Raw genomic sequence first — 21,074 nt, 5'->3', positions numbered from 1 at the left:
GTGGCCGCCTTGATGGGATATTTGCACTGCATGCTGGAACTTGTAGTGTGTAACATAACAATGTTTTCATACCCTCCAGTGGGTGATGCACATCAGTTCTTTTTAAATGTTCAAGTCCATATTTAATGAATTCTTTTTTCGTTCATCGCTGCTCCCTTGCACAACTATTTTCGAGTTTGCTGGAGGACCATGCCGAAGCTAGTCTTCGGCGGCACTCTGCTAGACCCTATACGTTTTCACGAGCCAACAGCAACGGTTCAGTTTCGGGCAGCCAAAGCGCGCTTTCTGGCGGTGCGTCGCTCTCGGCGGTACCAAGCCGAAATACATCCTCCAACTCTCTCCTCACGGAAAGAAAACAAGCCGCACACCTGCGATGAAGGTAAATCCCTTTATTTGATAACAATGATGTCTCTAGGCAATCCTGACGCGTTTCGGTCATGCTTTGACCTTTTTCGAAGGTGAAGCCTTTGGCTTCTTCACACCACACTTCAAATGCTAGCACTTATAGTTTTTTAGCCTCTTGTGGCCGCCTTGATGGGATATTTGCACTGCATGCTGGAACTTGTAGTGTGTAACATAACAATGTTTTCATACCCTCCAGTGGGTGATGCACATCAGTTCTTTTTAAATGTTCACGTCCATATTTAATGAATTTTTTTTTGTTCATCGCTGCTCCTTTGCACAACTATTTGTACCTAGAAGTACCCTTAAAAAATTGATCCTGGAACATCTGGATAACAAAAGGTGGTCACTGGAAAAGGGTAAACATACCGTTATGGAAAATCAGTTACTTATTACCCATGTAGGGATCCAGCCTTATCTACTATTAGAACTAAACTGTTATTCCCAAATGTTGCTGACTAGGTTTCGTATTGATACTTATTTCCGAATGGTAACATTCCCAGAATGCAACGACTGGTCTAAAGACCTGGTAAAATGCCCGTATGATGACTCATCCCATCAATCTAATGTCTACTGCATTTTGTTTTGCAAATTCTATGAGATTCCCAGGAAAAGTTTTCTGAAACCGATTTTCACAAAATGGGGCATAAGAGCGGCATTCCTTAAATTAAAACAATTGGAATCTGAATATGTCATAAAAGCAGTTTCCTCCTATTTAAAGACACTTATTAGTTTTAGGAACACTATGTGATATATGTGCTGTATCCTGTTTTCTCCCCTCTACCCATTGTGTTTGCCTCAGGAATATGATATGTTTACATATAAACAGTGTAAAATACAATCAGATCAGAAAAATGTTTGAAGTGCCTATGTACATATGTTTAGGATCCTCCTATCCTAACATTCAGCTTGTCTAAATGAATTCATCCACCCGCAGTTATGACTGAAGACTCATAGCCCCGTATATAGTCTACATCTGTATTTTTATCCTTTTTATGTCTTTTAAACTATACAGATCTCTTTTAAAAATGTTTTAACATGTGTTTTTATGATTTTGCAAACTAAAAATCAAATAAAGCTTATTTTGAATTTTGACATAAAGTGTCACAGTGCAATACTTAGATCTTCAAGAATATATATGTTCTTGTAAATACAGAAGGGTTATATACATAACAATAAACTTGTTTCAGGAAAAACAGTTAACCACAGTAAATATGAGACTTTTCGACAAGTGTCATGTCAAACAACCCCTCCACAGTAGAAGGGGATAAACCACCGACATCTGAAATTCAAATGCATAGAATAAGATGATAGCGACAAGTGCCTATGTTAAGTTCCATCTAGACAAGACCAAGTAAAAATTAGCGAACCAAATAAGGATGTCTTTTAAAATCAGAAAGTATATCAATTTCAACATATACAATCTAAAAGGATATTTAACTCCAAATGTTCCAAAAAGTGCAAATGCCACCTTTGAAAGTTTTTTGCAGAAAGACAACCGGACCATTCTAGAATTATGTAATGGTGGAATTAGTCAAACATGCAAAGAGAAACAAGGCAAGAATAAGAAATGTCGTGGACCTGAACAATGATTAGTTTGTAAACTGGAGTGGTTTTTGGTTGACCCAAAAATGTATTTTTCCAAAACTTCATTATATATAGATTATTAAATGGCATCAGTTATATAGTCTAAAGTGCTTATGTGCCATAAGGTGAATAAGATATGTGCAAAAATAGTGCATAAAATGTTATCGATCAGTAGCTGCAGATTTGGAGGCTAAGATGGAAACAACCTTCCTAATATGTTCAAAATTTATTTTATCACAAATGTTCACAGAGACTTAACTTGGTCATACATAGTGGCATATATATATGTATGCGTGTATACTCAAAAATCAACAATTTCATAAGGGAAAATAACTGCTATGCAGAATTAGGACTTATATAAAGATGATCCTCATTACGTTAGAAAGATACAGTTAGACCTAAGAAGAGGCAAACCATATAGGAAATTATGTAAATCCTCAGTTATATTGAGTCCATTCAGGACTCTAGTTTCGAGGGATAAAATAAAATGGGTTTCCTTCTGTCTTAGAAGCTTTTCACGATTGCCCCCCCATCAGGGGGTTAGGGACTGAACTCAAGACAGTGAATTCAAGATTCTTTAATTGATTATTATGGATGGACTTGAAATGTCTTGCCACCGGATAATTGTTGTCTGAATTCACGATGGCCCTTATGTGCTGCAAAATGCGCTTATATACGGGGAACTTGGTGCTGTCGATATATTCAAGATTGCAGGTACATTTGAGTTTGTATATCACAAATTCAGACCTGCATGTTAGATACTCTTGAATAGCAATTCTGTCCTCACTAAAAGCTGTTGTATAGTGGGTACCGTTTTTGGCAAAAGTGCAAGCACGACATGACGTGTATTTAAAGAAACCCATTTTACAGAGCCATGTTTTCTTAACTGGGACCTCAGGCCTAGGTCTATTTAGGGCATCACGCATGGAAGGTGCCCTTCTGAATGTAATCGCTGGCTGTCTGGGCATAATGGGACCCAAGATATTGTCAGTTAAGACAATGGGCCATTCATCGCAAATAATGCGACGAATGGCTCTTTCTTGGGTGCAAAAGGTGGTGATAAGGCCACAATAATTCGTCCCGAGTACGAAGTTTGGCTTTTGCTAGGGCTTGATCTAAAACTTTACTCTTGTAACTCCTATTGCAAAGTCTTTGAACAGATTCTGCTAAACAAGCATCAGCTGTTACAGTGCTGCTGCATATCCGACGGATGCGAATAAATTCTCTGTATGGAATGCTATTGATGGTATGTATGGGGTGTGCACTTTGGGCATGAAGGATGGAATTGCCCGCCGCGGATTTCCTATGAAGCCTAGTATGTAGCGTGTTTTGTTTAATGTATAGTTGTACATCCCAAAAATCTGCCAAACTATCATTAACGGTAGCCGTGAATTTGAGATTAAGGTCATTACTGTTGATATCATGAACAAATGCCATAGCCTCATCAGTTGAACTTTTCCAGATAATGCACACGTCATCTATATAACGCAAATAGTGGACAATGTATTGCCACCAGTGTCGAGAACGTGCTTCTCCCACCAGCCAACATGCAAGCAGGAGTAGCGTGGGGAGAAGCACAAACCCATTGACACCCCGCGCAACTTGCTTTATTCCCCAAAAATGCCTATAGAATGATGTGAACGATGTGAATGACTGAAGAATCACAGTAATAAGGCACTTATTCACACAATGCACAAGTTAAAAATAATCACAATGGATGACTTCTTCAAGGAGGGGGTGTTTAAGACATGGGACCAATTAAAGGACACTACATCAGTAGCTCGAGAGTTACCATTTTTATAGGGCAAGACACGCGCTGCATAAAGTTTTCGGATATACTTTACAGGAGCCACCGGAATACGCTATACTAACATATCTATTACAATCACGCTCCCTGAATAGGACAATATCGGCATTGTACTCACTTGCCAGAATAGATAATAGCCTCTTACAGGCCAAAACCCTACAGGACTGGCGTACCGAACTAGGAATAGACATAACTGAGGAACAGTGTTTGTACTGCTGAGCCAATAATAAAACTATATCTCAGAATGCCAGACATCGCCTCATTCATTTCAAATGTTTACAAAGAGTATACCATACACCTGCCAGACTACACAGGTTTGGGCTGAGAGTGGACGATAATTGTGACCGATGCGGCAGAGCTGGGGCGGATTTTGCTCATTAAGCGTGGACTTGTCTAGCAATACAAAAATACTGGTCATAAGTTATGGGGCGTTACAGGCTATGACAGAAACACACATACCCAGGACACCACTTGTAGTAGTGCTGGGTTATGTCAAGGCAATACCCAAAAGCATCAGGCAACTGATTGCTCTAGGAATTCTGATAGCAAAAAGAAGGTTAGCAATGAGATGGATGAGAGAGCCGGTGCCTACACGCACAGAATGGTGCACCGACCTATCTTATTGTAATACTCACTCTGATAACTACAACGCTCTCATACCAACACGGTGTAGACCTAAGAATATTTGGGAGCCATACCAATCATACCTAGCATGCAGAGCCACGGCTGAAATCACTACAGAAAGCCAAAATAGCTCAGGGATTGGCTAAACTGTGAGTGACTGAGGGTTCCAGGCTGGTAGAGAATTGTAATATCAGTAATATAAGTACAAGAGGGGCTAGTTATTTGAAGGCAATGTGGAAAGCAACATGTGGGGGCGAGAGATATTGGGCTGGCAGTGCTCAAGTGCAACAAGTTAGGATGGACCACTACTCACAATGTAAATGGTAGATGTACCACAATGTTTTAGTATATACCATGAGACGTTGAATGCTGTACAAGTCCACAGTACAAGATGAAGGCTATAGATCTGCTTTTGTTTTTGTTTTTCTTGAATTGCTCATAACAAAATGAAAATAAAATAAAAAAAAAACAGAAAAGAAAAGAAGAGCCTCCCAAGTAAGTGATTAAAGAGGTCTTTATGGGGTCATGGCCAAGAGCGTCTGGATGTTGTTCGCACTCTAAGAGTGCTATGGACCCGTCATTATCCACTCACATCTCTGCTGATATCAGGCCCCAAGGTCTCCCTCTGGCTGCAGCACTACTGTTCCTGACCTCGGTGGGCCAAAAGAGAAAGTTTGAAGGCGATGGCAGTCGGCCTAGGTCGTGGTGAAACCCGCCACATTCTCCAGCCCAGCATGGCGGCACACTGAACAGGCTTCACCTCCTCCCAAGGGGCCGCAACCGTGAAAACAGGCATGCAAGCTGAAGAACACAGTGACCAGAGGACACGACTGAGTCACTGACCGATCGTCCTCTGCACTGACGGGGGTTGAGACGACTCCTGATTAGTTGGCTGTGGAGACAGCTGTAATCAGAGGCCTCGCTTGTGGTTCGTCCCGTCCCCCAGCCATTACCAGGTGCTTCGGATTTGCTATGCCAGAGGCCTGGTGTGGCTCAGTTCCGCAGGAGGCAGCAAATGACCAGCCCGGCCCTCTCGCTTGCTCCACCACCGGCCTGAGAGTAGTCAACTAGATAGGAGTGCAGCCGAGGTGAGGCTTTCGGGTGAGCTGCGGAGGCCAGGCCCCTGGAGGTGAAGTGAAGCGGGACCTGCACCACTCTCCCCGCCCTGAGATACAGAGAGGAATCGCCGGGTGACCACCGGAATCGGGTGGTAGGAGCTGGATCTGCAGCCAGGCCCCCTTGCCCTCCAGTGCTGCATCGGAGCTTACGGACATGGGCCTGCTTGTCTCTCTGCCTATCTGGGCCATGCGGTGGAGGCTGCCCCTCCCCGGTTAATTGCGACCGCGCTGCTCCATTATACTGGGTGGCGTGGGCGGTTGGCAGGGCAGGCCCACCAAGGTCTTCCCCACAGTGGTGAGAGACCCAGAAAATCTGTTCTCTATAGCCTTGAAAATGGGGCGGTCGTAGAGCTGTTGGCTCTTAGAGGACCGGATGGACCCTGGCTTGTCCCTCAGAGCGTAGTAAGAGGACACTGTAAAGAACAGTAACAGGGCCCACCCCTTGTTGGCTGTGGAGAGACTGACTGGTGGAGAATATGACCCTTCATGGGCCCCTGGGCCCCTCAGGTTGAATTTGCTGATGCACTTTTGGTTGTGTAAGGCAGGTGTGGCCATACTTGTGAACCCCTGCCTACATCTGATCAATGTCTGCATGTGAGCCAAACAGCAAGTGATTGATTGCACTGAGACCTTTGGCGGCATCTCCCCTCCGCCCCTGCACTGGGTAGAAACAATATAGCTGAATGCCTTTTCCTTGAGGGATACATAATACAGTGGAGGACTTAAAAGGAAAATACATCTTGATACCTGCCATACCTGTACCGCCTGAAGTCCAGGACCCTAGAGATGCTCCTGAGGGAGAAATTGTAGTCACTAGTACACTTTTACCCTTCCCCTTGAGACTGCCGGCTCTTATGAGAACTTAGTGAGAGCACCATGCGAGATGCGGCCCAGGCACCAGGTTTGTTGCTGCATGACCAGTGTTCCTAGGGCCAAGGTATTGGCAAACTGGGATGTGAGCGGCAAGTTGCCCTGGGAGGGACAAGTTGGAGGAGATGTCCATTTCCCAGGCCCTGACCCGACTAACCGCGCCGAGGGAATACCGTCAGGGCACCTATTGTGAATGCCCTTCTTTATACTACGGCTGTTGCCCTCTCTCTCTCGAGAACAATGGGCAAGGACAAGCCTGCGCGCACTGCAGTTTCTCAAATCGGACCAGTATGCTACCAGCCACGGAATAGGTTCTGCCACCCGAATGCGAACTTGACATTGCTAAGTTGTGTAATATGCATGTGACAATGATCTTGCAGAAAGTAGCTGGGTTATACTCTACAGCCCCACTTGATTTGTGCAGGCCCTTGAGTTTTCCATTCAGAAGCACAAATGTCTACTCTAGCACTATTCCTGTTCTGTAAGCACTGTTGTACATGGGTACCAGGGCTGTTTTGCATTGCAGGGATGTGGGTTAGGGGTGATAATCCACTGATGGATGACATCATAGGCACTATTACCTCTGATGTGTGTTGCATTTTGTTAACATATGCAGTTATGTTTCAATCCATTACACTATCCATTAGCTATCAAGAGAGCTTCCATAGATTTGTAATTGCTTCTTGAAGCATAGGGAATACCAATGAAAGAATTAGACTTATGCATCTCTAGCTTGAAGAAAACAAGAGACTGGGTGGTCAAATCAATCTCTTGCAAGCAAATTTGGGGGTTAGCTGGCATTCTTCACACAAAATCAATCAAAGCATCATTCACAAATGAAAATGAAATTTGCTGTTCACAGCTAGAAACTAATGATACAAGTATCAAAGTTTGATTCGTTTTACAGTAAACCTGTAAACGCGTGGAGGAAATATGGAAAACATGTTGGCCAAAAAAGAAGCGTATTTAATACTTAAATTCCATTGCACAACCAATGGGCTGAATGACCTGACAGAACCAAATCAATTCTGAACAAGCGCAACGTTTGAAGATTCCAAAAACCGGGTATTGTTTCATCACAACTTCATCAAACTACATGTCCCAGAAACCCTGCTACAAGGAACAGGAAGAAGAACATATAAGCAGAGTCAGCACAAGTCCCGTGTGATGAATGTTTGTGGAGAGATGCCATTTGCCAAGTGAAGCTTGAAGAATATCGCCTAAATGTAAGTGTGGAGAACTGGAGAACTGCTCCAAATGTTTGGCTTTAAGGTTTATTGGCAAACATGTGCACAGCATTTAAGCACGTTTTCATCTATTGCAAAAAAGCAGCCATGTGATGAACTGTTTGAGGTTAATGACCCGCAAAGAAGATGTAACTACAAACTAAAAGCGCGAGTCCAAAACATTCGGACAGGAGGGGCATTGCTAAATATATGCGCACCATTGAAGCGCTTCTCAATTTAATGTAAATGCGCAACGATGAAAAGTCCTAATCTGAAAATATTTGCACATGCGAACGAAGGAAGGAATAGAAACACCAAAAGCTTGATAATGTGACATACCGTGAAGTAATTCAGACTTTCTTACCATTCTTCCAGTTCCATCAGGAAGTCATAACCTGTTAAGAAGAGCCAGAAATCCCCTGAAAAAGGATTACAACATTCACAAGTAAGGGAGAGGCCACATTAAGCTCGTCCTGTGCTTTTAACATTGGTTCATAATGGTTGTCTAAATGACCACGATTTAATTGTATTTTAGGGTGGAATGTAAAGCCCTCAATGAAGTATTTTGGCTCAATTTAAATTGCAAATAAGATTACAAGGTGGGAGTCATCGCAAGTAAACACGAAGACTCCAGTAAGTCTCATATATTTAGACAAAAATGAATCATACCTGCTGAAAATGATCAGACTCAAAACCTCATACTTACACAATTTATTTACCCATGTTCAGGTGTCTAAGAGGATACTATTAGGAGATTGAATTTCAGCAAAGAAGATAAGGTACCAGATAAACTTAGTGCCCATTTTACCTATTACTTGCAGAGAAAGAAAGGGTGATGCAGTGTGTTATTTATACATCTCATTATTTGTTAATTTAGATTATACCGTGGTCTAAGCCCTGATGATAATCCCCTGAGGCAGAGGGGAATTGGAAACGCGTCGGCAGGCTAATATTTTGCCTGCGAGGGATCCACATTAATTGAAGCTCTAGAGAGGGTGCCACTACATGAAATATACCCCGAGAGCAAATCACTTCCAGAGAAAGTTGTCCCCGCAGTATACCTGTTTGAAGCGCTCAACTAACTGAACAATACTTAATGTCATAGCACTTACAGGCATTGTTTGAATCACCGACTGGTGTAATTGGTTGAATTAATCGTTAGATTTGAATTGATTGTCGTCATGTTTACGTTTTTGAATTGTCCAGTTTTTTATGTGTTTATTAACATTTATTCATGAGGAATGTATAAATGAATGAAATGTGTATTCTTTTCATGCTTCAAAAAAATGAAAAGATGTTTGAAATTAAGTTGAATTAATACAACTGTGAAAGTAAAATGCAATGACGTGATGCGTTGTATTTCCAAATCTGCATGAGTAACTAGCAGTTCCAAAACTGGTGGCAAGGTAATTCTTTAAAAAAAAAATATTGCATGCCCTACAGGGCCCCCGAAACGAACGTAACCCCTATAGTTTTAAGATCATCAGCTCTTGGCACTGACAAGCAGCAACAGTCCTTAAATGCCATGCTTTATGTCTCTTTTAAAGCACTTCTACATGAAACATGTTCTTGTATCTATGGATAAATAAATGTACAACTTCTCCTAAAGGGTCAATTTGTGCTCATATAGACATGTCCCTTGTCTTAAGAGAGTAGGTGGAAATATGATTGGTAGAAATGTATCTGAAAGATAGGGCAGAGAAGCTCACATTGTTGCTTCCAAAACAAAAAAAGAATGTCTTTCAACACTGGACTTTTTGAAAAGGTAACAAATGGACAGTATAACTGCAGAGACGGGCAGCGCGGAGCGTCTGACCACGTAGAGTTAGAGATGCTTCCCTCTGAAAGCTGACACTTTTCATAAAGAAAGCTACGTTTTATGCACAAAGTCCTTGTAATGAAGCCAATAAAGGGCTACTGAGTCAGGTTTAACGTGACTGAACCAAAAACCATAAGTGATCATCTGGTTCACTAAATTTTGAACATCCTGCAATCTCTGCAGAAGAAATTGAGGTAATCTAAGTTAAAAGGAAAAAAGGCCGAAAAGGACAAATATTTTCTGTCAAAAAACTGCAAGACTGGTATGATGCAAATGGTAAAAACAACTCAGCACTACAGCAGAGATCTGGGCTAAAAGTACGAGCCGCATCCAAAAATCATACAGAGGATCCATAAAGGAGAGACAGTACTTGAAACAGAGTCAGTTTCAAGAGTCCAGAAGATATAAACCAAAATGTAAACATGAATGTCAGCAATGAACATTTCAGTCTTGCTCGAGTTTAGTTTGAACCGGTGGCCATTCAATATTCAGGCCTCAAATAAAAATGACTGGAACACATAATTCAAGAACCCTGATTCATCAAGGTGGATGACAAACTGGGTCACTTTGGCATATATGTAAAAACAGAAGCTAAAGGAATGTATGAGGCTGGCCAGTAGTCCAACATAAACGTTAAGAAGGCAAGGAGACTGAGAATATCCATTCGCAGCTCCATTGAACAAAGGTAAATGAAGACAAAATATTTGTTAGTGGTTAGTTTATCAAAAAAGACTAAACTCAGGCTAAAGCCTTGTCAGTAACACCTACTGTTGCCAGATGGTCTAGAAGAAACTGCTCTCAACAATGCTGAATGCCACTGAGAGATCTGAGAGAATCAAGGCACCAACACAATGAAAATTCACCTCAGCTCTGAGATGTCTTAGACGGTAAAAAGGACTGTCTCCATACTATAATTAGGCTGAAAACTGGCCTTGTAGGAATCATGTGCTCCAACTATCTGACAGAAGTGCCTGGTTTTTTTATGGCTGAATTATTCATTAAGCTTTCTACGTACCAGAAGGAGATAGATGGACTTCAAATTTGACAACTTAAAGTGTTTGACATTGAGTTTTATCAGATCCGGGGCTAGTTTTAACTTCATACAGGACTATATAGAACCAGTGGGGAGAGGTTCATTGTTTTTTTAATTTTTGAAGGCTGTGAGAGTACATTCCCAGGACTGAGACAGACTCTCATAATACATACAATAGATGAAGGCATAGACTCAGAGCAGTAAAGAGCAATAGCAGGTATTAGGCCATTGTTATAGATGTCATCAAAAGCTGAAAGAGAATCCATTACAGTGCCCACAATTGTCAGCGTTTCAATTGTATGGAATGGAGAGAGTTGTAAAGACTGGAACAATTCCCAAATGGTGGTAATTTCAAAAGGCTGCACTATTATGACATACATGAATTCCTGACGGCCATACATACCTTTATCAACTAATACACTAACAACATAATTATAAAAATAAATATGTACAATTACCCTTACATATCAAGCACAATAGGACATATGAACCTTTTTGCCAATAACACTTTAGAATTTATGATCACTGGTTAGTTCACAATAATCACATGCAATAAATGAACAAGTTGGAAACTTAATTGGAAATCGGTTAACCAATGCTGTTCAGTGACATGCCTTCACTGCAAACAATAAGTTATCATCCATTTGTAACTAACAATGCCATGTTCATAGCCTACTCAGCTTAAACAAAATCAGCAGTGGCACCTACCAGGTTTTCAGGGCTGTGGAGCTCATGAGTAGTAGAAGCGCAACGTGTGATCAAAGCCTTAAACATGGAGCTGACAACGATGCCCTCTACACTCTGTGCAGTAGACTTGTTGTCCATAGTAGCAAAATTGTTTCCAAAACCAGCTCTGTCTGGAAAATGAAGGTACAACATTCATTATCATTACCAGAGGTGCAGAATCTGGGATGTCAAAAAAGCATCTACATGATGAGTGGCATACCATTAAGAAGGTCTACCTAGGACATATATGAGAATAGAGACAGCCCCGGTTCAAATCAGTCAAGCTACAACAATCTAAAAGGACTACGTCATAAACATGGCAGATGTCCTTATCCTCCATATTACAAGTGCCACTGATGATAATGCACTTTTGACACAAAGGATGGGGCATCACCAATTTTATGACAAAGTACCATGTCCGCCAAACTCTAAATAAAGCAAAACATTTTTTAACATATTACAGAAAGCAAGAAATAGACTTTCAAAGAGCCTAAACCTATACCTATTTCCCTGAAATTGCTAATAATATGATCTGGTTGTTGAAGTTCAATACCTTATAAAGTTAAAATATATTTTTACATACAAAGACCTTTTAGACCCCTATGCTGGTGAAGAATGAGTTTGGAAAACATTGAAAGAAAAGTAGATTGATTCATGTGAGAATCTGATGCTATCTTAGGAAGAAACTTTCATGAAAACTAAGCCTTTATTAAAACCTACCTACAGTTAATTACATCAATAACCCTGAATCTCTCTCACCTTGTGGAAAAATTGATGGCTGCAAGGAAAGCAGATTTATTGTAAAGTAGCAATATAAGTTGTTTCCAATGGAGGGAACATCAATCTTGCAAGATCACTATATTAAGATCCTATGAAGTAGACAATCTCTTATTGGGGGAAAACATTTCTTAATTTCTTCTAAACAATCTTTTATCTCAGGACCTCTGAACAAAAAGGTTTGTGAAGAACATTTTCTATAGGTGAGGAAGGTTGCAAGAAGTATCTTTATTGAAAAGAACCTGCCAAGATTTCACCAAATCGGGGATATGTGGGAGCACCGCTTTCTGTCATTCAGTTGTGCTGACATTCTTCTGGATGCTCCACATGCAGAAACTCTTCAATTTGAAGTCATAGGAAGCCTGGTTGATGCACATCTAGCCTCTTTTAAAATGTCCATGTAATGTTATGAAAAATTTAAGTGTTTATGTTGCAAACTTTCAGGAGCTAGACTGCCCTGTTCAATATTGTAACTTTGGGAAGTAGGATCAGGTCCCTTAAACTGAACAGGAAAGTGGATGTGCATGGCAGCCTTTTATGTAGACACTTTGAGAAGTTAGAAGATTGTAGAAATTCAGCAAACCACCAGTAACGTTGCCATGTTGGGGTTATTAATACACTGTCTCTTCTTTTTTTAACATGGGTTATGCTTGAAGGGGATCCATGGGTGCTCCTCATCCCAGCAAAGAGGCATCCCAAATTATTGTCTGTAGTGGATCATCATGATGAAACAGAATACCTTGTAGAAGGTCCTCTGATCAGGACCATCAAAGAGGAGATTGGACTGCAGCTTTCGTGAGAGTTAAAATGTCTTCTGAGCTGCTTGAATATTACCACTACAATGCTGAGATGGTCTCGTTTACTGTTGTGCAAGTGAAACTGGGAAAATGTTATGTTCTCCAGCAGAGATTAAATCTGGACAGTGTATTAGGGCTAGAAGAATTCTGCATTGCCTACCTAGATGACACTGCAGTGTTCAGCAATTCATGGGAGGACCATCTGACATACCTAGTCAAGGCAATCAAGTACCATGGCGGAAGTAAGTGCACTGTAGTCTACCTTGTGAATCAGGTGGGTGCTGGGAAGATTCACCCGTTGGATGCCAACATTCAGTTAGTGTTGAAGTGGGAGGTACCAACTACCCAGACACAAGTAAGTGCCTTTCTAAGACTCATGAAATACTACAGAAACATTGCAGCTAACTGTGGGACAAGAGTGGCACCTTTGATAGATGTGACATCCAAAAGGCACCTCGTGAAAGTGACTTGGAAAGAGGGGTGAGAGACAGCTTTTGAGGACCTGAAGACAGCACTTTGAGATGCATCTATGCTGAAGGCCCCTGACCACAATCAGCTCTTCATAGTATAGACAGATCCTTCAGACAAGTGAGCTGGGACAATAATGGCTCACCTCGAAGACAACGAAAATGTTGCTGATTCAAGACTGGACATGTCCAATGATGGAGTAAGGTTCCAGGTCTGGGAGGGGCATCTGCTGGGATGGGTATCTCCCCTGCATGTTGTACAGTTGTGTTCCCCTGCCCTGAGCACCTGACTGCAAGTATCTAGTATCCTGTTTTTTTTTTTTGGCGGCAGCCTCACACTAATCTTATATGTGCGTGAAGGCCTACGCCTGTGCCTTGACATGAGTGAGGTCCTGTGAGCTGTAGGGGTACACCCAGCATGTCCTCATTTTACTGACAGTGGACTACAGTCCTTCGCATGGGTTTAGCAAGTAGAGCTGTGGTGGCAGTATACTCTGTTTTATGAATCAGTAGTTGTGACCAGACCGTTTTGTCTGAACCACAGGAGTAGAGGCCTACTGGCCCACTCACGTTAAGTTCTGCTTCTAAGCGTTAACCCAGATCATAGCATTAAAACCTTTTTTTTAGAATACATTTTTATTGAGTTTGCGTCAACAGTGTAAGCAGAAAAGACATAAGGAAAGACAAAAAAGGGTAATCAACCTTGCCCACCTCACCCCAACCATACATACCATGTGACAATCATGACAGCAATAATCCACAACCAAGCCAGAGAATTAGAGCATTCATTAATCCAGTCCTGCATATCACTTTCTATTTCTGAGTTCTGTACCTATAAATCTTATCATCTAGTCTTGCATTCATAAGCCTAATCATATCTATCACAATCCCTTGCTCCTTGCACCTTGTCTTCCAAATTTTGTAATGTTTTGTAGGCACCCTCTGGTGCTATAGATTGCTTTTCCCATGCTCATGCATCGGTCAGTGCCCCTCGTCTTATTCCTCTACTAAGGGAGAGTCATTTTCCTTCCACCAAGAGACCCAACCACAACAATGCCACCTTGAATGTGTTAGTGTGTAGATCAACGTTTCTCAAAATGTGAGTAGCAATAGGAGGTTTGCCAGACGATTTCTAAAGTAAGTAAAGATACCTTTACATTTTTTATTTATCTTGCTACATTTGCTGTGCTTCAAAGACAGTGGTCAAATATCAGGCTAACTCTCATTACAAATTACTGCTTATTATTTTAACACGGTGATTGGTGTTAACCTTTCTTTCCCTGACTGCAAGGTGAGCCGAGATTTAAAGTGAAGAACGAGTTACTTACCTTCGGTAATGATGTATTTGGTAGAGGCACAGCCTAGCCGTAGATTCCTTAACTTAGAATATCCCCAGGTGTCAGACTTGATCCAGAAAATCGTCAGCAGTACCTCTGCGCACCAGGGGACGGCGTCACATGGCTCCATCCTGACTTCGTCCACGGATAGGATGCGATGATGATATGGTTACTAGGGGTCCCTGAAACTCAGGGAGGAAAGGAGACTAACCTGGCTCAGGCTCAACCACTGAGCCACGTCTCAAGTGATGACACTCGTCTCATTGGATAACTTTGATGGACGTAGTGAAATTGATGACCTCTCTGACTTCTTGCTCTTCTTTTTGTTGGATTTACCAGAGTGGGACAACTTTGGCGAAGATCTATGGCTCTGCGACCGATCCCAGAACCTTTGTCTTGACCAGGATCAAGAACGTTGTGGCATTGCAAAATGAGAGGTAAGGAGCTTGATTGCTGCCTCTTGGAATGCAGATCTTGGTGCTGTGGTTGAGCACAAGGCACCAGAGACAGACGCTGTAAGGGTCCGTCACCAAAATTTGCCTATAACAGGTGCAGCAGGACTTGAATCCAGCCTTCCTTGTTAACATCCCTGCTACTCCAGGAGACATGTCTTGAAAAATGTCAACAAAAAGTAGAAAAATGACAGTCAAAAAATGACTAGGGTAGCTCTCTCCGGATTAGTGCTGACTGGCATAGAAAGAAAAGAACATGTCAGAGCACTGGAGTAGCACCTATTTAGGTATTCCGCACGTCACCTGTGGGACGGAGGACACTGCGCAGAGCCAAACAACAGCATCTTCCGGCACACTGAGGTACTGCCCACAAAATATTTCTATGAAGTTTGGAAAGCACTGGTTATATCTATGTTTACATATTAAATAATGCATTTGGTGTCCACTGGCAATTTCCGGGCTGACACTGAATATAATAGGGACTGTTTACACTTCTTCCCAATATTGTGTAAAATAGGTCCTTAACTTGCGAGGTGCATCTATGACACATTAGAGAGGGCACAGCATCAATCCTCTATAATTTGTGTTGTGTAAGTATACCCAGTTCAAAATCTTTACCTGAATCAATCTGTACTTCAACGCGATGAACAATTCACAAGAGGAAGCTCTAGCTTCTCCCTAGTCTTCATCAGAAACAGGGGCCAAATCATGTTACCATGCTTGATGTGATGTGTTAAAATATGCAGCTGTGTTGATAACTAGAAAATGGAAAATTTGGTTGATCTTCTGGTCCCCTAATTCTCCTGACAGTAGTTTTTCCTCTGAGGAACTAAATTCAGGAAGATCTTCCGATCTCGATATATAGGGGGTAATCCCATGTTGCAACTGTAGGTATTGAAAAACTTGGCTGTGGTGTAAATTATATTGTTCTTGGAGTTTAATGTACTTTAACATGGTTACCGAAATCACATCATCCAGATGAGAGACCCCAATGTTATTCCATTGTCTAAATCCCTTGAATATCGCTACCTCCTTTAAACTTTTTCCAGCCGACAATGAATTTTCTTTAGTGACGCTCTGATACCATCCCAAACCTTTGTATGACTTTTTCCAAATCTTTGATACCCTTTTGGAGCGTGTGGGATCTATTGTTCCACTATAAAGTAGATGTAACTCTGGCACCCCCAACATTACTCCCTCTTCCACAGCATAAGCCGAGTCTTTGTGCTTGTCATAGCACCAATCATTAATAATTAGCAACTGGAAAGCTCTGTAATAGGATTTAATATCTGCTGCCACAATCCCTCCCTCATTGGTAGAATTAAAATATTTAATTAGAGCTATCCAAAGGAATCCCCGATTCTACAGGAAACACCATAAAATGGATTGATTTGTCCAAATAAGGAATACAGTATTTTGAAAGAGATATTCTGAAGGTGATAGGTTTGAACCACCATATTAAACATTGTGGACCTGCCCACGAACAACAGAGGAAGTGCGGTCCGGACCTTTATACCCCCAATTAGTTTTTCAATTGCTGGCTGGATATTTTTAGCCCATGCTCGTTTAATAGCTCGTGTGACATAAACACCCAGATATCAGAACCGGTGGAGTGGTCATCTGTAGCTCTTGAACCAACTCCAAATTTTGTGGGCGAGCATATTTAGATTCTATCCAGTAGTGGCTCTAAGAAGTGAAACATCAATAAGACCCTTGGGCTGGACTACTGCACGTCAGTCAACACCAGAACATTGAGAGCATATCAATTTACTCTCTCTGACATACCTCTAGTCCACACAAACCCCTTCACCTGAGTGTCCACCATGAACAATTCCACCAACTATTCAACTGCGATGGCAAATAGCAGCAGTGACAATGGGCACCCTTGTCTCGTGCCCCTTTGTATCAGGCATTTATTTGATGTCTCTCGCCTGACCCTCACTCTACTTGATCGATTAGAGGATAGGAGTTTTTGTAAGTAATAAAACTAGGACAGATATTAATCTTTCATAATAAAAGTGAACAAGTAGTCCCATTCCACAGAGTCATAGGTTTTCTTAAACTCAGAAGTAGGTTTTCTGCTGGTTCATCCAAACTATCCATCCAAGCGCTGTAAAGGAGCCTTACGTTATGTGAGTGGCCTGCCTTGGAACAAATCTGGACTGGTCAATTCGGACTAAGGAAACAATTACTGGCAACAGTCAGTTTTCCAGGGCTTTCACAACTATTTTGACTTTGAAATACAGGAGAAAGGTTGTGCAGTAAGAGGAGCAGAGGTCTGAGTTCAACCCTGCTTGTGAATGACCACTATCTCGGTCTTACACAGTTCCGGTTCCAATCGGTGTGTCTTCAATGTTTCCTTTATCACTTCTCCAGGAGAATCGAGGGCTTTGAAGGTGTAGATCTTAACTTAAAAATCTTTGCCGGGATTCCATAAGAACCTGGTTTGTTACAGCAGACTTTCGCCTCACTTTGCCTTACTGAAACGAGGAGTTGTATGGTTTATGTTACTAATTCCCCGTCTCCACAATTTCAGATGCCATAATTTCAGATAAAGGAATTTTGGAAGAGTAGATTTACCACTATTTTGGATTTATTTAGTTAAAAAAACTTTTTTAGGATGTTTTTAATCATTCAAATTGTATTTATATTTATGATTTATTTATTTAATGTTTAATTATAATCCCTAGATTGGTGTAATTTCTTTTATTATGCATTACTGAGATGCAGGAACCCTGAGTGATAGGATCATATTTTTCTTTGACACCCTTTAGAGGCAATTTTACAATTGCTTGAACAAATTCATTACACTCAGGAAAGCTGTATCCTCAAAGTGTAGCATTCTTTAATTATTAATGCGGCATGCATTAGCCAGGCACCAGAAAGGAACAAGGGAACTTCCAGAATACAGCCCATTAGAAGCAAAAACATCAGCTCACTGGGGATAGAAAACATCACAGGCTTATTGAGCCTTTTACGCAATGCCTTAGATAGGATGTGGGAAATAAGGATTGCATGGGAGGCAGACCTGGTCCCCCTGGAGGGCAAGAGGCAAAACTGGCAGCTAGGGAACTGGCTATTTCCTAAGGCTCCACGTAATACTTTTCAGATATATACCCGGTGTTCACTTTAAACTGGCACTCCTAAAAAAAATGGTTAAAGTCCCCTCCCCGCAGTGCTTCAGATGGCAAAGTCCCAAAGGAGACTTCTTTCACTTAACCTTGCGATGCAGTGTAAATCATGCATACTGGCCTGCCTTATCCGACATGTAGAGTTTATGGGGTTCAGTAAAATAGATTATAACCATTTTAGGGAATGTTTGCTTTTCAGTTCATTGGATTATACAGCATTTTTGATGGTGTGGCACTGTCTGGTGTCAAATAGTATAAGTGCACCCCTTAGCCCTGAATACCTTTCTGTGACTGATACTCTACTATGAACCATTTGGTCCTTGAAAAAGTGACTTCATATGCCTTGCCACCATCCACAATGTTTGTGGCTGATACTCTACTATAAACCACTTGGGCCATGACAAGTGACTTCATATGCCTTGTCACCATCGGCAATGTTTGTGGACCCTAGAACTTACCTACACTCCTGTTTTGGGAGCATGGCTCTCCTCATATATCTTCAGTTCACTGTTTAATACATGTGGCTACATAGTCGAGAGCAGATTCACTCAGATGAACTTGGATCATTGTCGCAGCCCAGGGCAAGCAGCACCTCCATAATACTATCCTCCACGATGCCACCCTCCTTTATTGAGAGAGTGACAAAGCTTTGCTTTCTGAAATCAGGTATCGGGATTGCAGCAACAAAGATCACATTGCATAAGGATGCCTACAAACTCAACGTGCTCCCATAAAGCACTGCTACTATCAGTCCCATTCTTCAGTTTACATTGTGATGGCCTGAAAAGCATGTCTGTAGAAGTTATTTGCTTCTTACAGGAAGATCAGGATCCATATCAGGAGCATTTTCAGCAACCATTTGTCATGTGAAGAGGTCAATGCGCTGGTTTTGGACAAAATGCACTGCTTTCAGTGCAAACACTAACTCAGAAATGTATTAGTTAGCATATTAACTATAGATAGTACAGCTCAGAAATATTAAGAGATAACCACTGTTCTTTGTTTCCTATTATGTACATCAGATGGTTCTATTTTGGCAAAAACAGGTGCATCAATCCATTCTGAGCCTGCACGCTGACACAGCCCCAGGATCTCAAAGTTCAGCTTTTATTCCTCCTAACTCCGAGTCAAAATGAAGCTTGGAACTCATGGTGTTGAAACAAGGCTTGACACTTGGCAATATTCTCATTAAATGCAAACATAAACTAATCTCATGCCTTCTCCATGCACTGCTTATAGCCTTTTATATTAAATCAGTTATACCATCTAAAATAATATTATTTCACCGCAAATAATATCTTTTGTGAGAACACAGTGCAGGGTAGAGTGGCAAGTTATAGTTAATGTAGTGTGGCTATCGAGTTAAATGCACTATGTATATAGGTGACTGAGTTATAATATTTTGAAGGTATTGTGTAAATTAAAACTGAAACGCACAGTGGAATAGGGTAGATTGCAGTAGGGTAGAGTGGATTGGCGTAGAGTGGAGTGACATACAGTGGAGTAGAATTGATTGATATACAGTGTAATACTGTACAGTGGATTGTTGCATACACTGGAAAATAGTACAGTGGAGTGGCATAGAATGGAGCGTCGTAGAATGCAATAGTGTCACATGGAGTGTCGTACAGTAGAATAGCGTAGAGTAGAGTGGTGTACAGTGGAATGTTGTATAGTAGGCTGGCAAAGAGTGTAATGAAGTACAGTTTAGTGGCATACATTGGATTAGCTTAGAGTGGAGTGGCATATACTGTAGTGGTATACAGCGAATAGTGCACACCGGAATGGGTTACAGTGGAGTGGCATAGAGTGGAGAGACGTGGTGGGTAATAGCATAGATTGGAGTGGTGTACAGTAGAGTAGCATAGGGTAGAGTTGCGTGGAGTTGAGTGACATACACTGTGGTGGAACACAGTGGAATAGGGTAGACTGAAGTGGCGTAGAGTGGATTGGCATACAGTGTAGTGGCGCAGGATGGAATATTGTGGAGAGGAATACCACAGAGTGGAGTGCTGTAGAGTGGAGTATCGTATAGTGGAGTAGTGAAGAGTGGAATAAAGTTGCGTGTAGTGAAGTAGAGTGTAGTGTCATTTAGCATAATAGTGTACACAACAGTGGCGTCGAATGGAGTGTTGCACAGTGGAATAGGGCAGAATGTAGTAGAGTTAGAGTGGATTGGTGTAGAGTGGAGTAGCATTCAGTGGAGTGGCATAGAATTGAGTGATGTACAGTGTAATACTGTAAAGTGGATAGTAGGCGAGTGGAGTGGCATATACTAGAGTGTCGTACAGTAGAATAGCGTAGAGTGGCAGACAGTGAAGTGGCATAGAGTTGAGTGGTGTATAGTGGAGTGTTGTGTAGTGGGCTGGTGTGGAGTGGAGTGAGGTACAGTTTAGTGGCATTCTTTGGAATAGCGTAGAGTGCAATGGCGTATACTGTAGTGGCATACAGCGGAATAGCATACAGTGGAGTGAGGTACAGAGAAGTAGCATAGAGTGGCATGGCATAAAGTGGAGTGGCGTATACTCTAGTGGAATACAACGGAATAGCGTACAGTGGAGTGAGGTACAGTGGAATGACACAGAGTGGAGAGACATAGAGTGGCATACAGTGGAGTAGCGTAGAGTATAGTGGGGTAAACTTGAGTAATATACAGTTTAGTAACGTGCATTGGCATACCGTAGACTGGAGTGGCGTAGAGTGGATCGGCATACAGTGTAGTGGCTCATGATGGAGATTTGTAGAGTGGAATACCGTAGAGTGGAGTGTTGTAGAGTGGAGCAGATTATAATGTTGTGGGGTAAACTGAAAAGGCATACAGTGTAATAGCATACTGTGGAGTGGAGTAGAGTGCAGTGTTGTACAATGGAATGGTATACAGTGGAGTACCATACAGTGGAG

The 21,074-nt window shown here is 41.7% G+C and overlaps 1 protein-coding gene across 1 annotated transcript in view; it reads right to left on the bottom strand.

Moving 5' to 3' along the window:
• Positions 1-21,074, bottom strand: part of UNC80 (unc-80 subunit of NALCN channel complex) — a 2,761,828-nt gene that overhangs the window by 2,077,342 nt on the left and 663,412 nt on the right. The window contains exon 16 of the mRNA XM_078680564.1: positions 11,195-11,343. Coding sequence (XP_078536690.1) covers positions 11,195-11,343 — 149 coding nt within the window. The remainder of the gene's footprint in view (positions 1-11,194; positions 11,344-21,074) is intronic.

This window comes from Lissotriton helveticus, chromosome 3_1, assembly GCF_964261635.1.
Source record: "Lissotriton helveticus chromosome 3_1, aLisHel1.1, whole genome shotgun sequence".
NCBI classification, from domain to species: Eukaryota; Metazoa; Chordata; class Amphibia; order Caudata; family Salamandridae; genus Lissotriton; species Lissotriton helveticus.
This window is presented reverse-complemented; position numbering and strand designations above follow the sequence as displayed.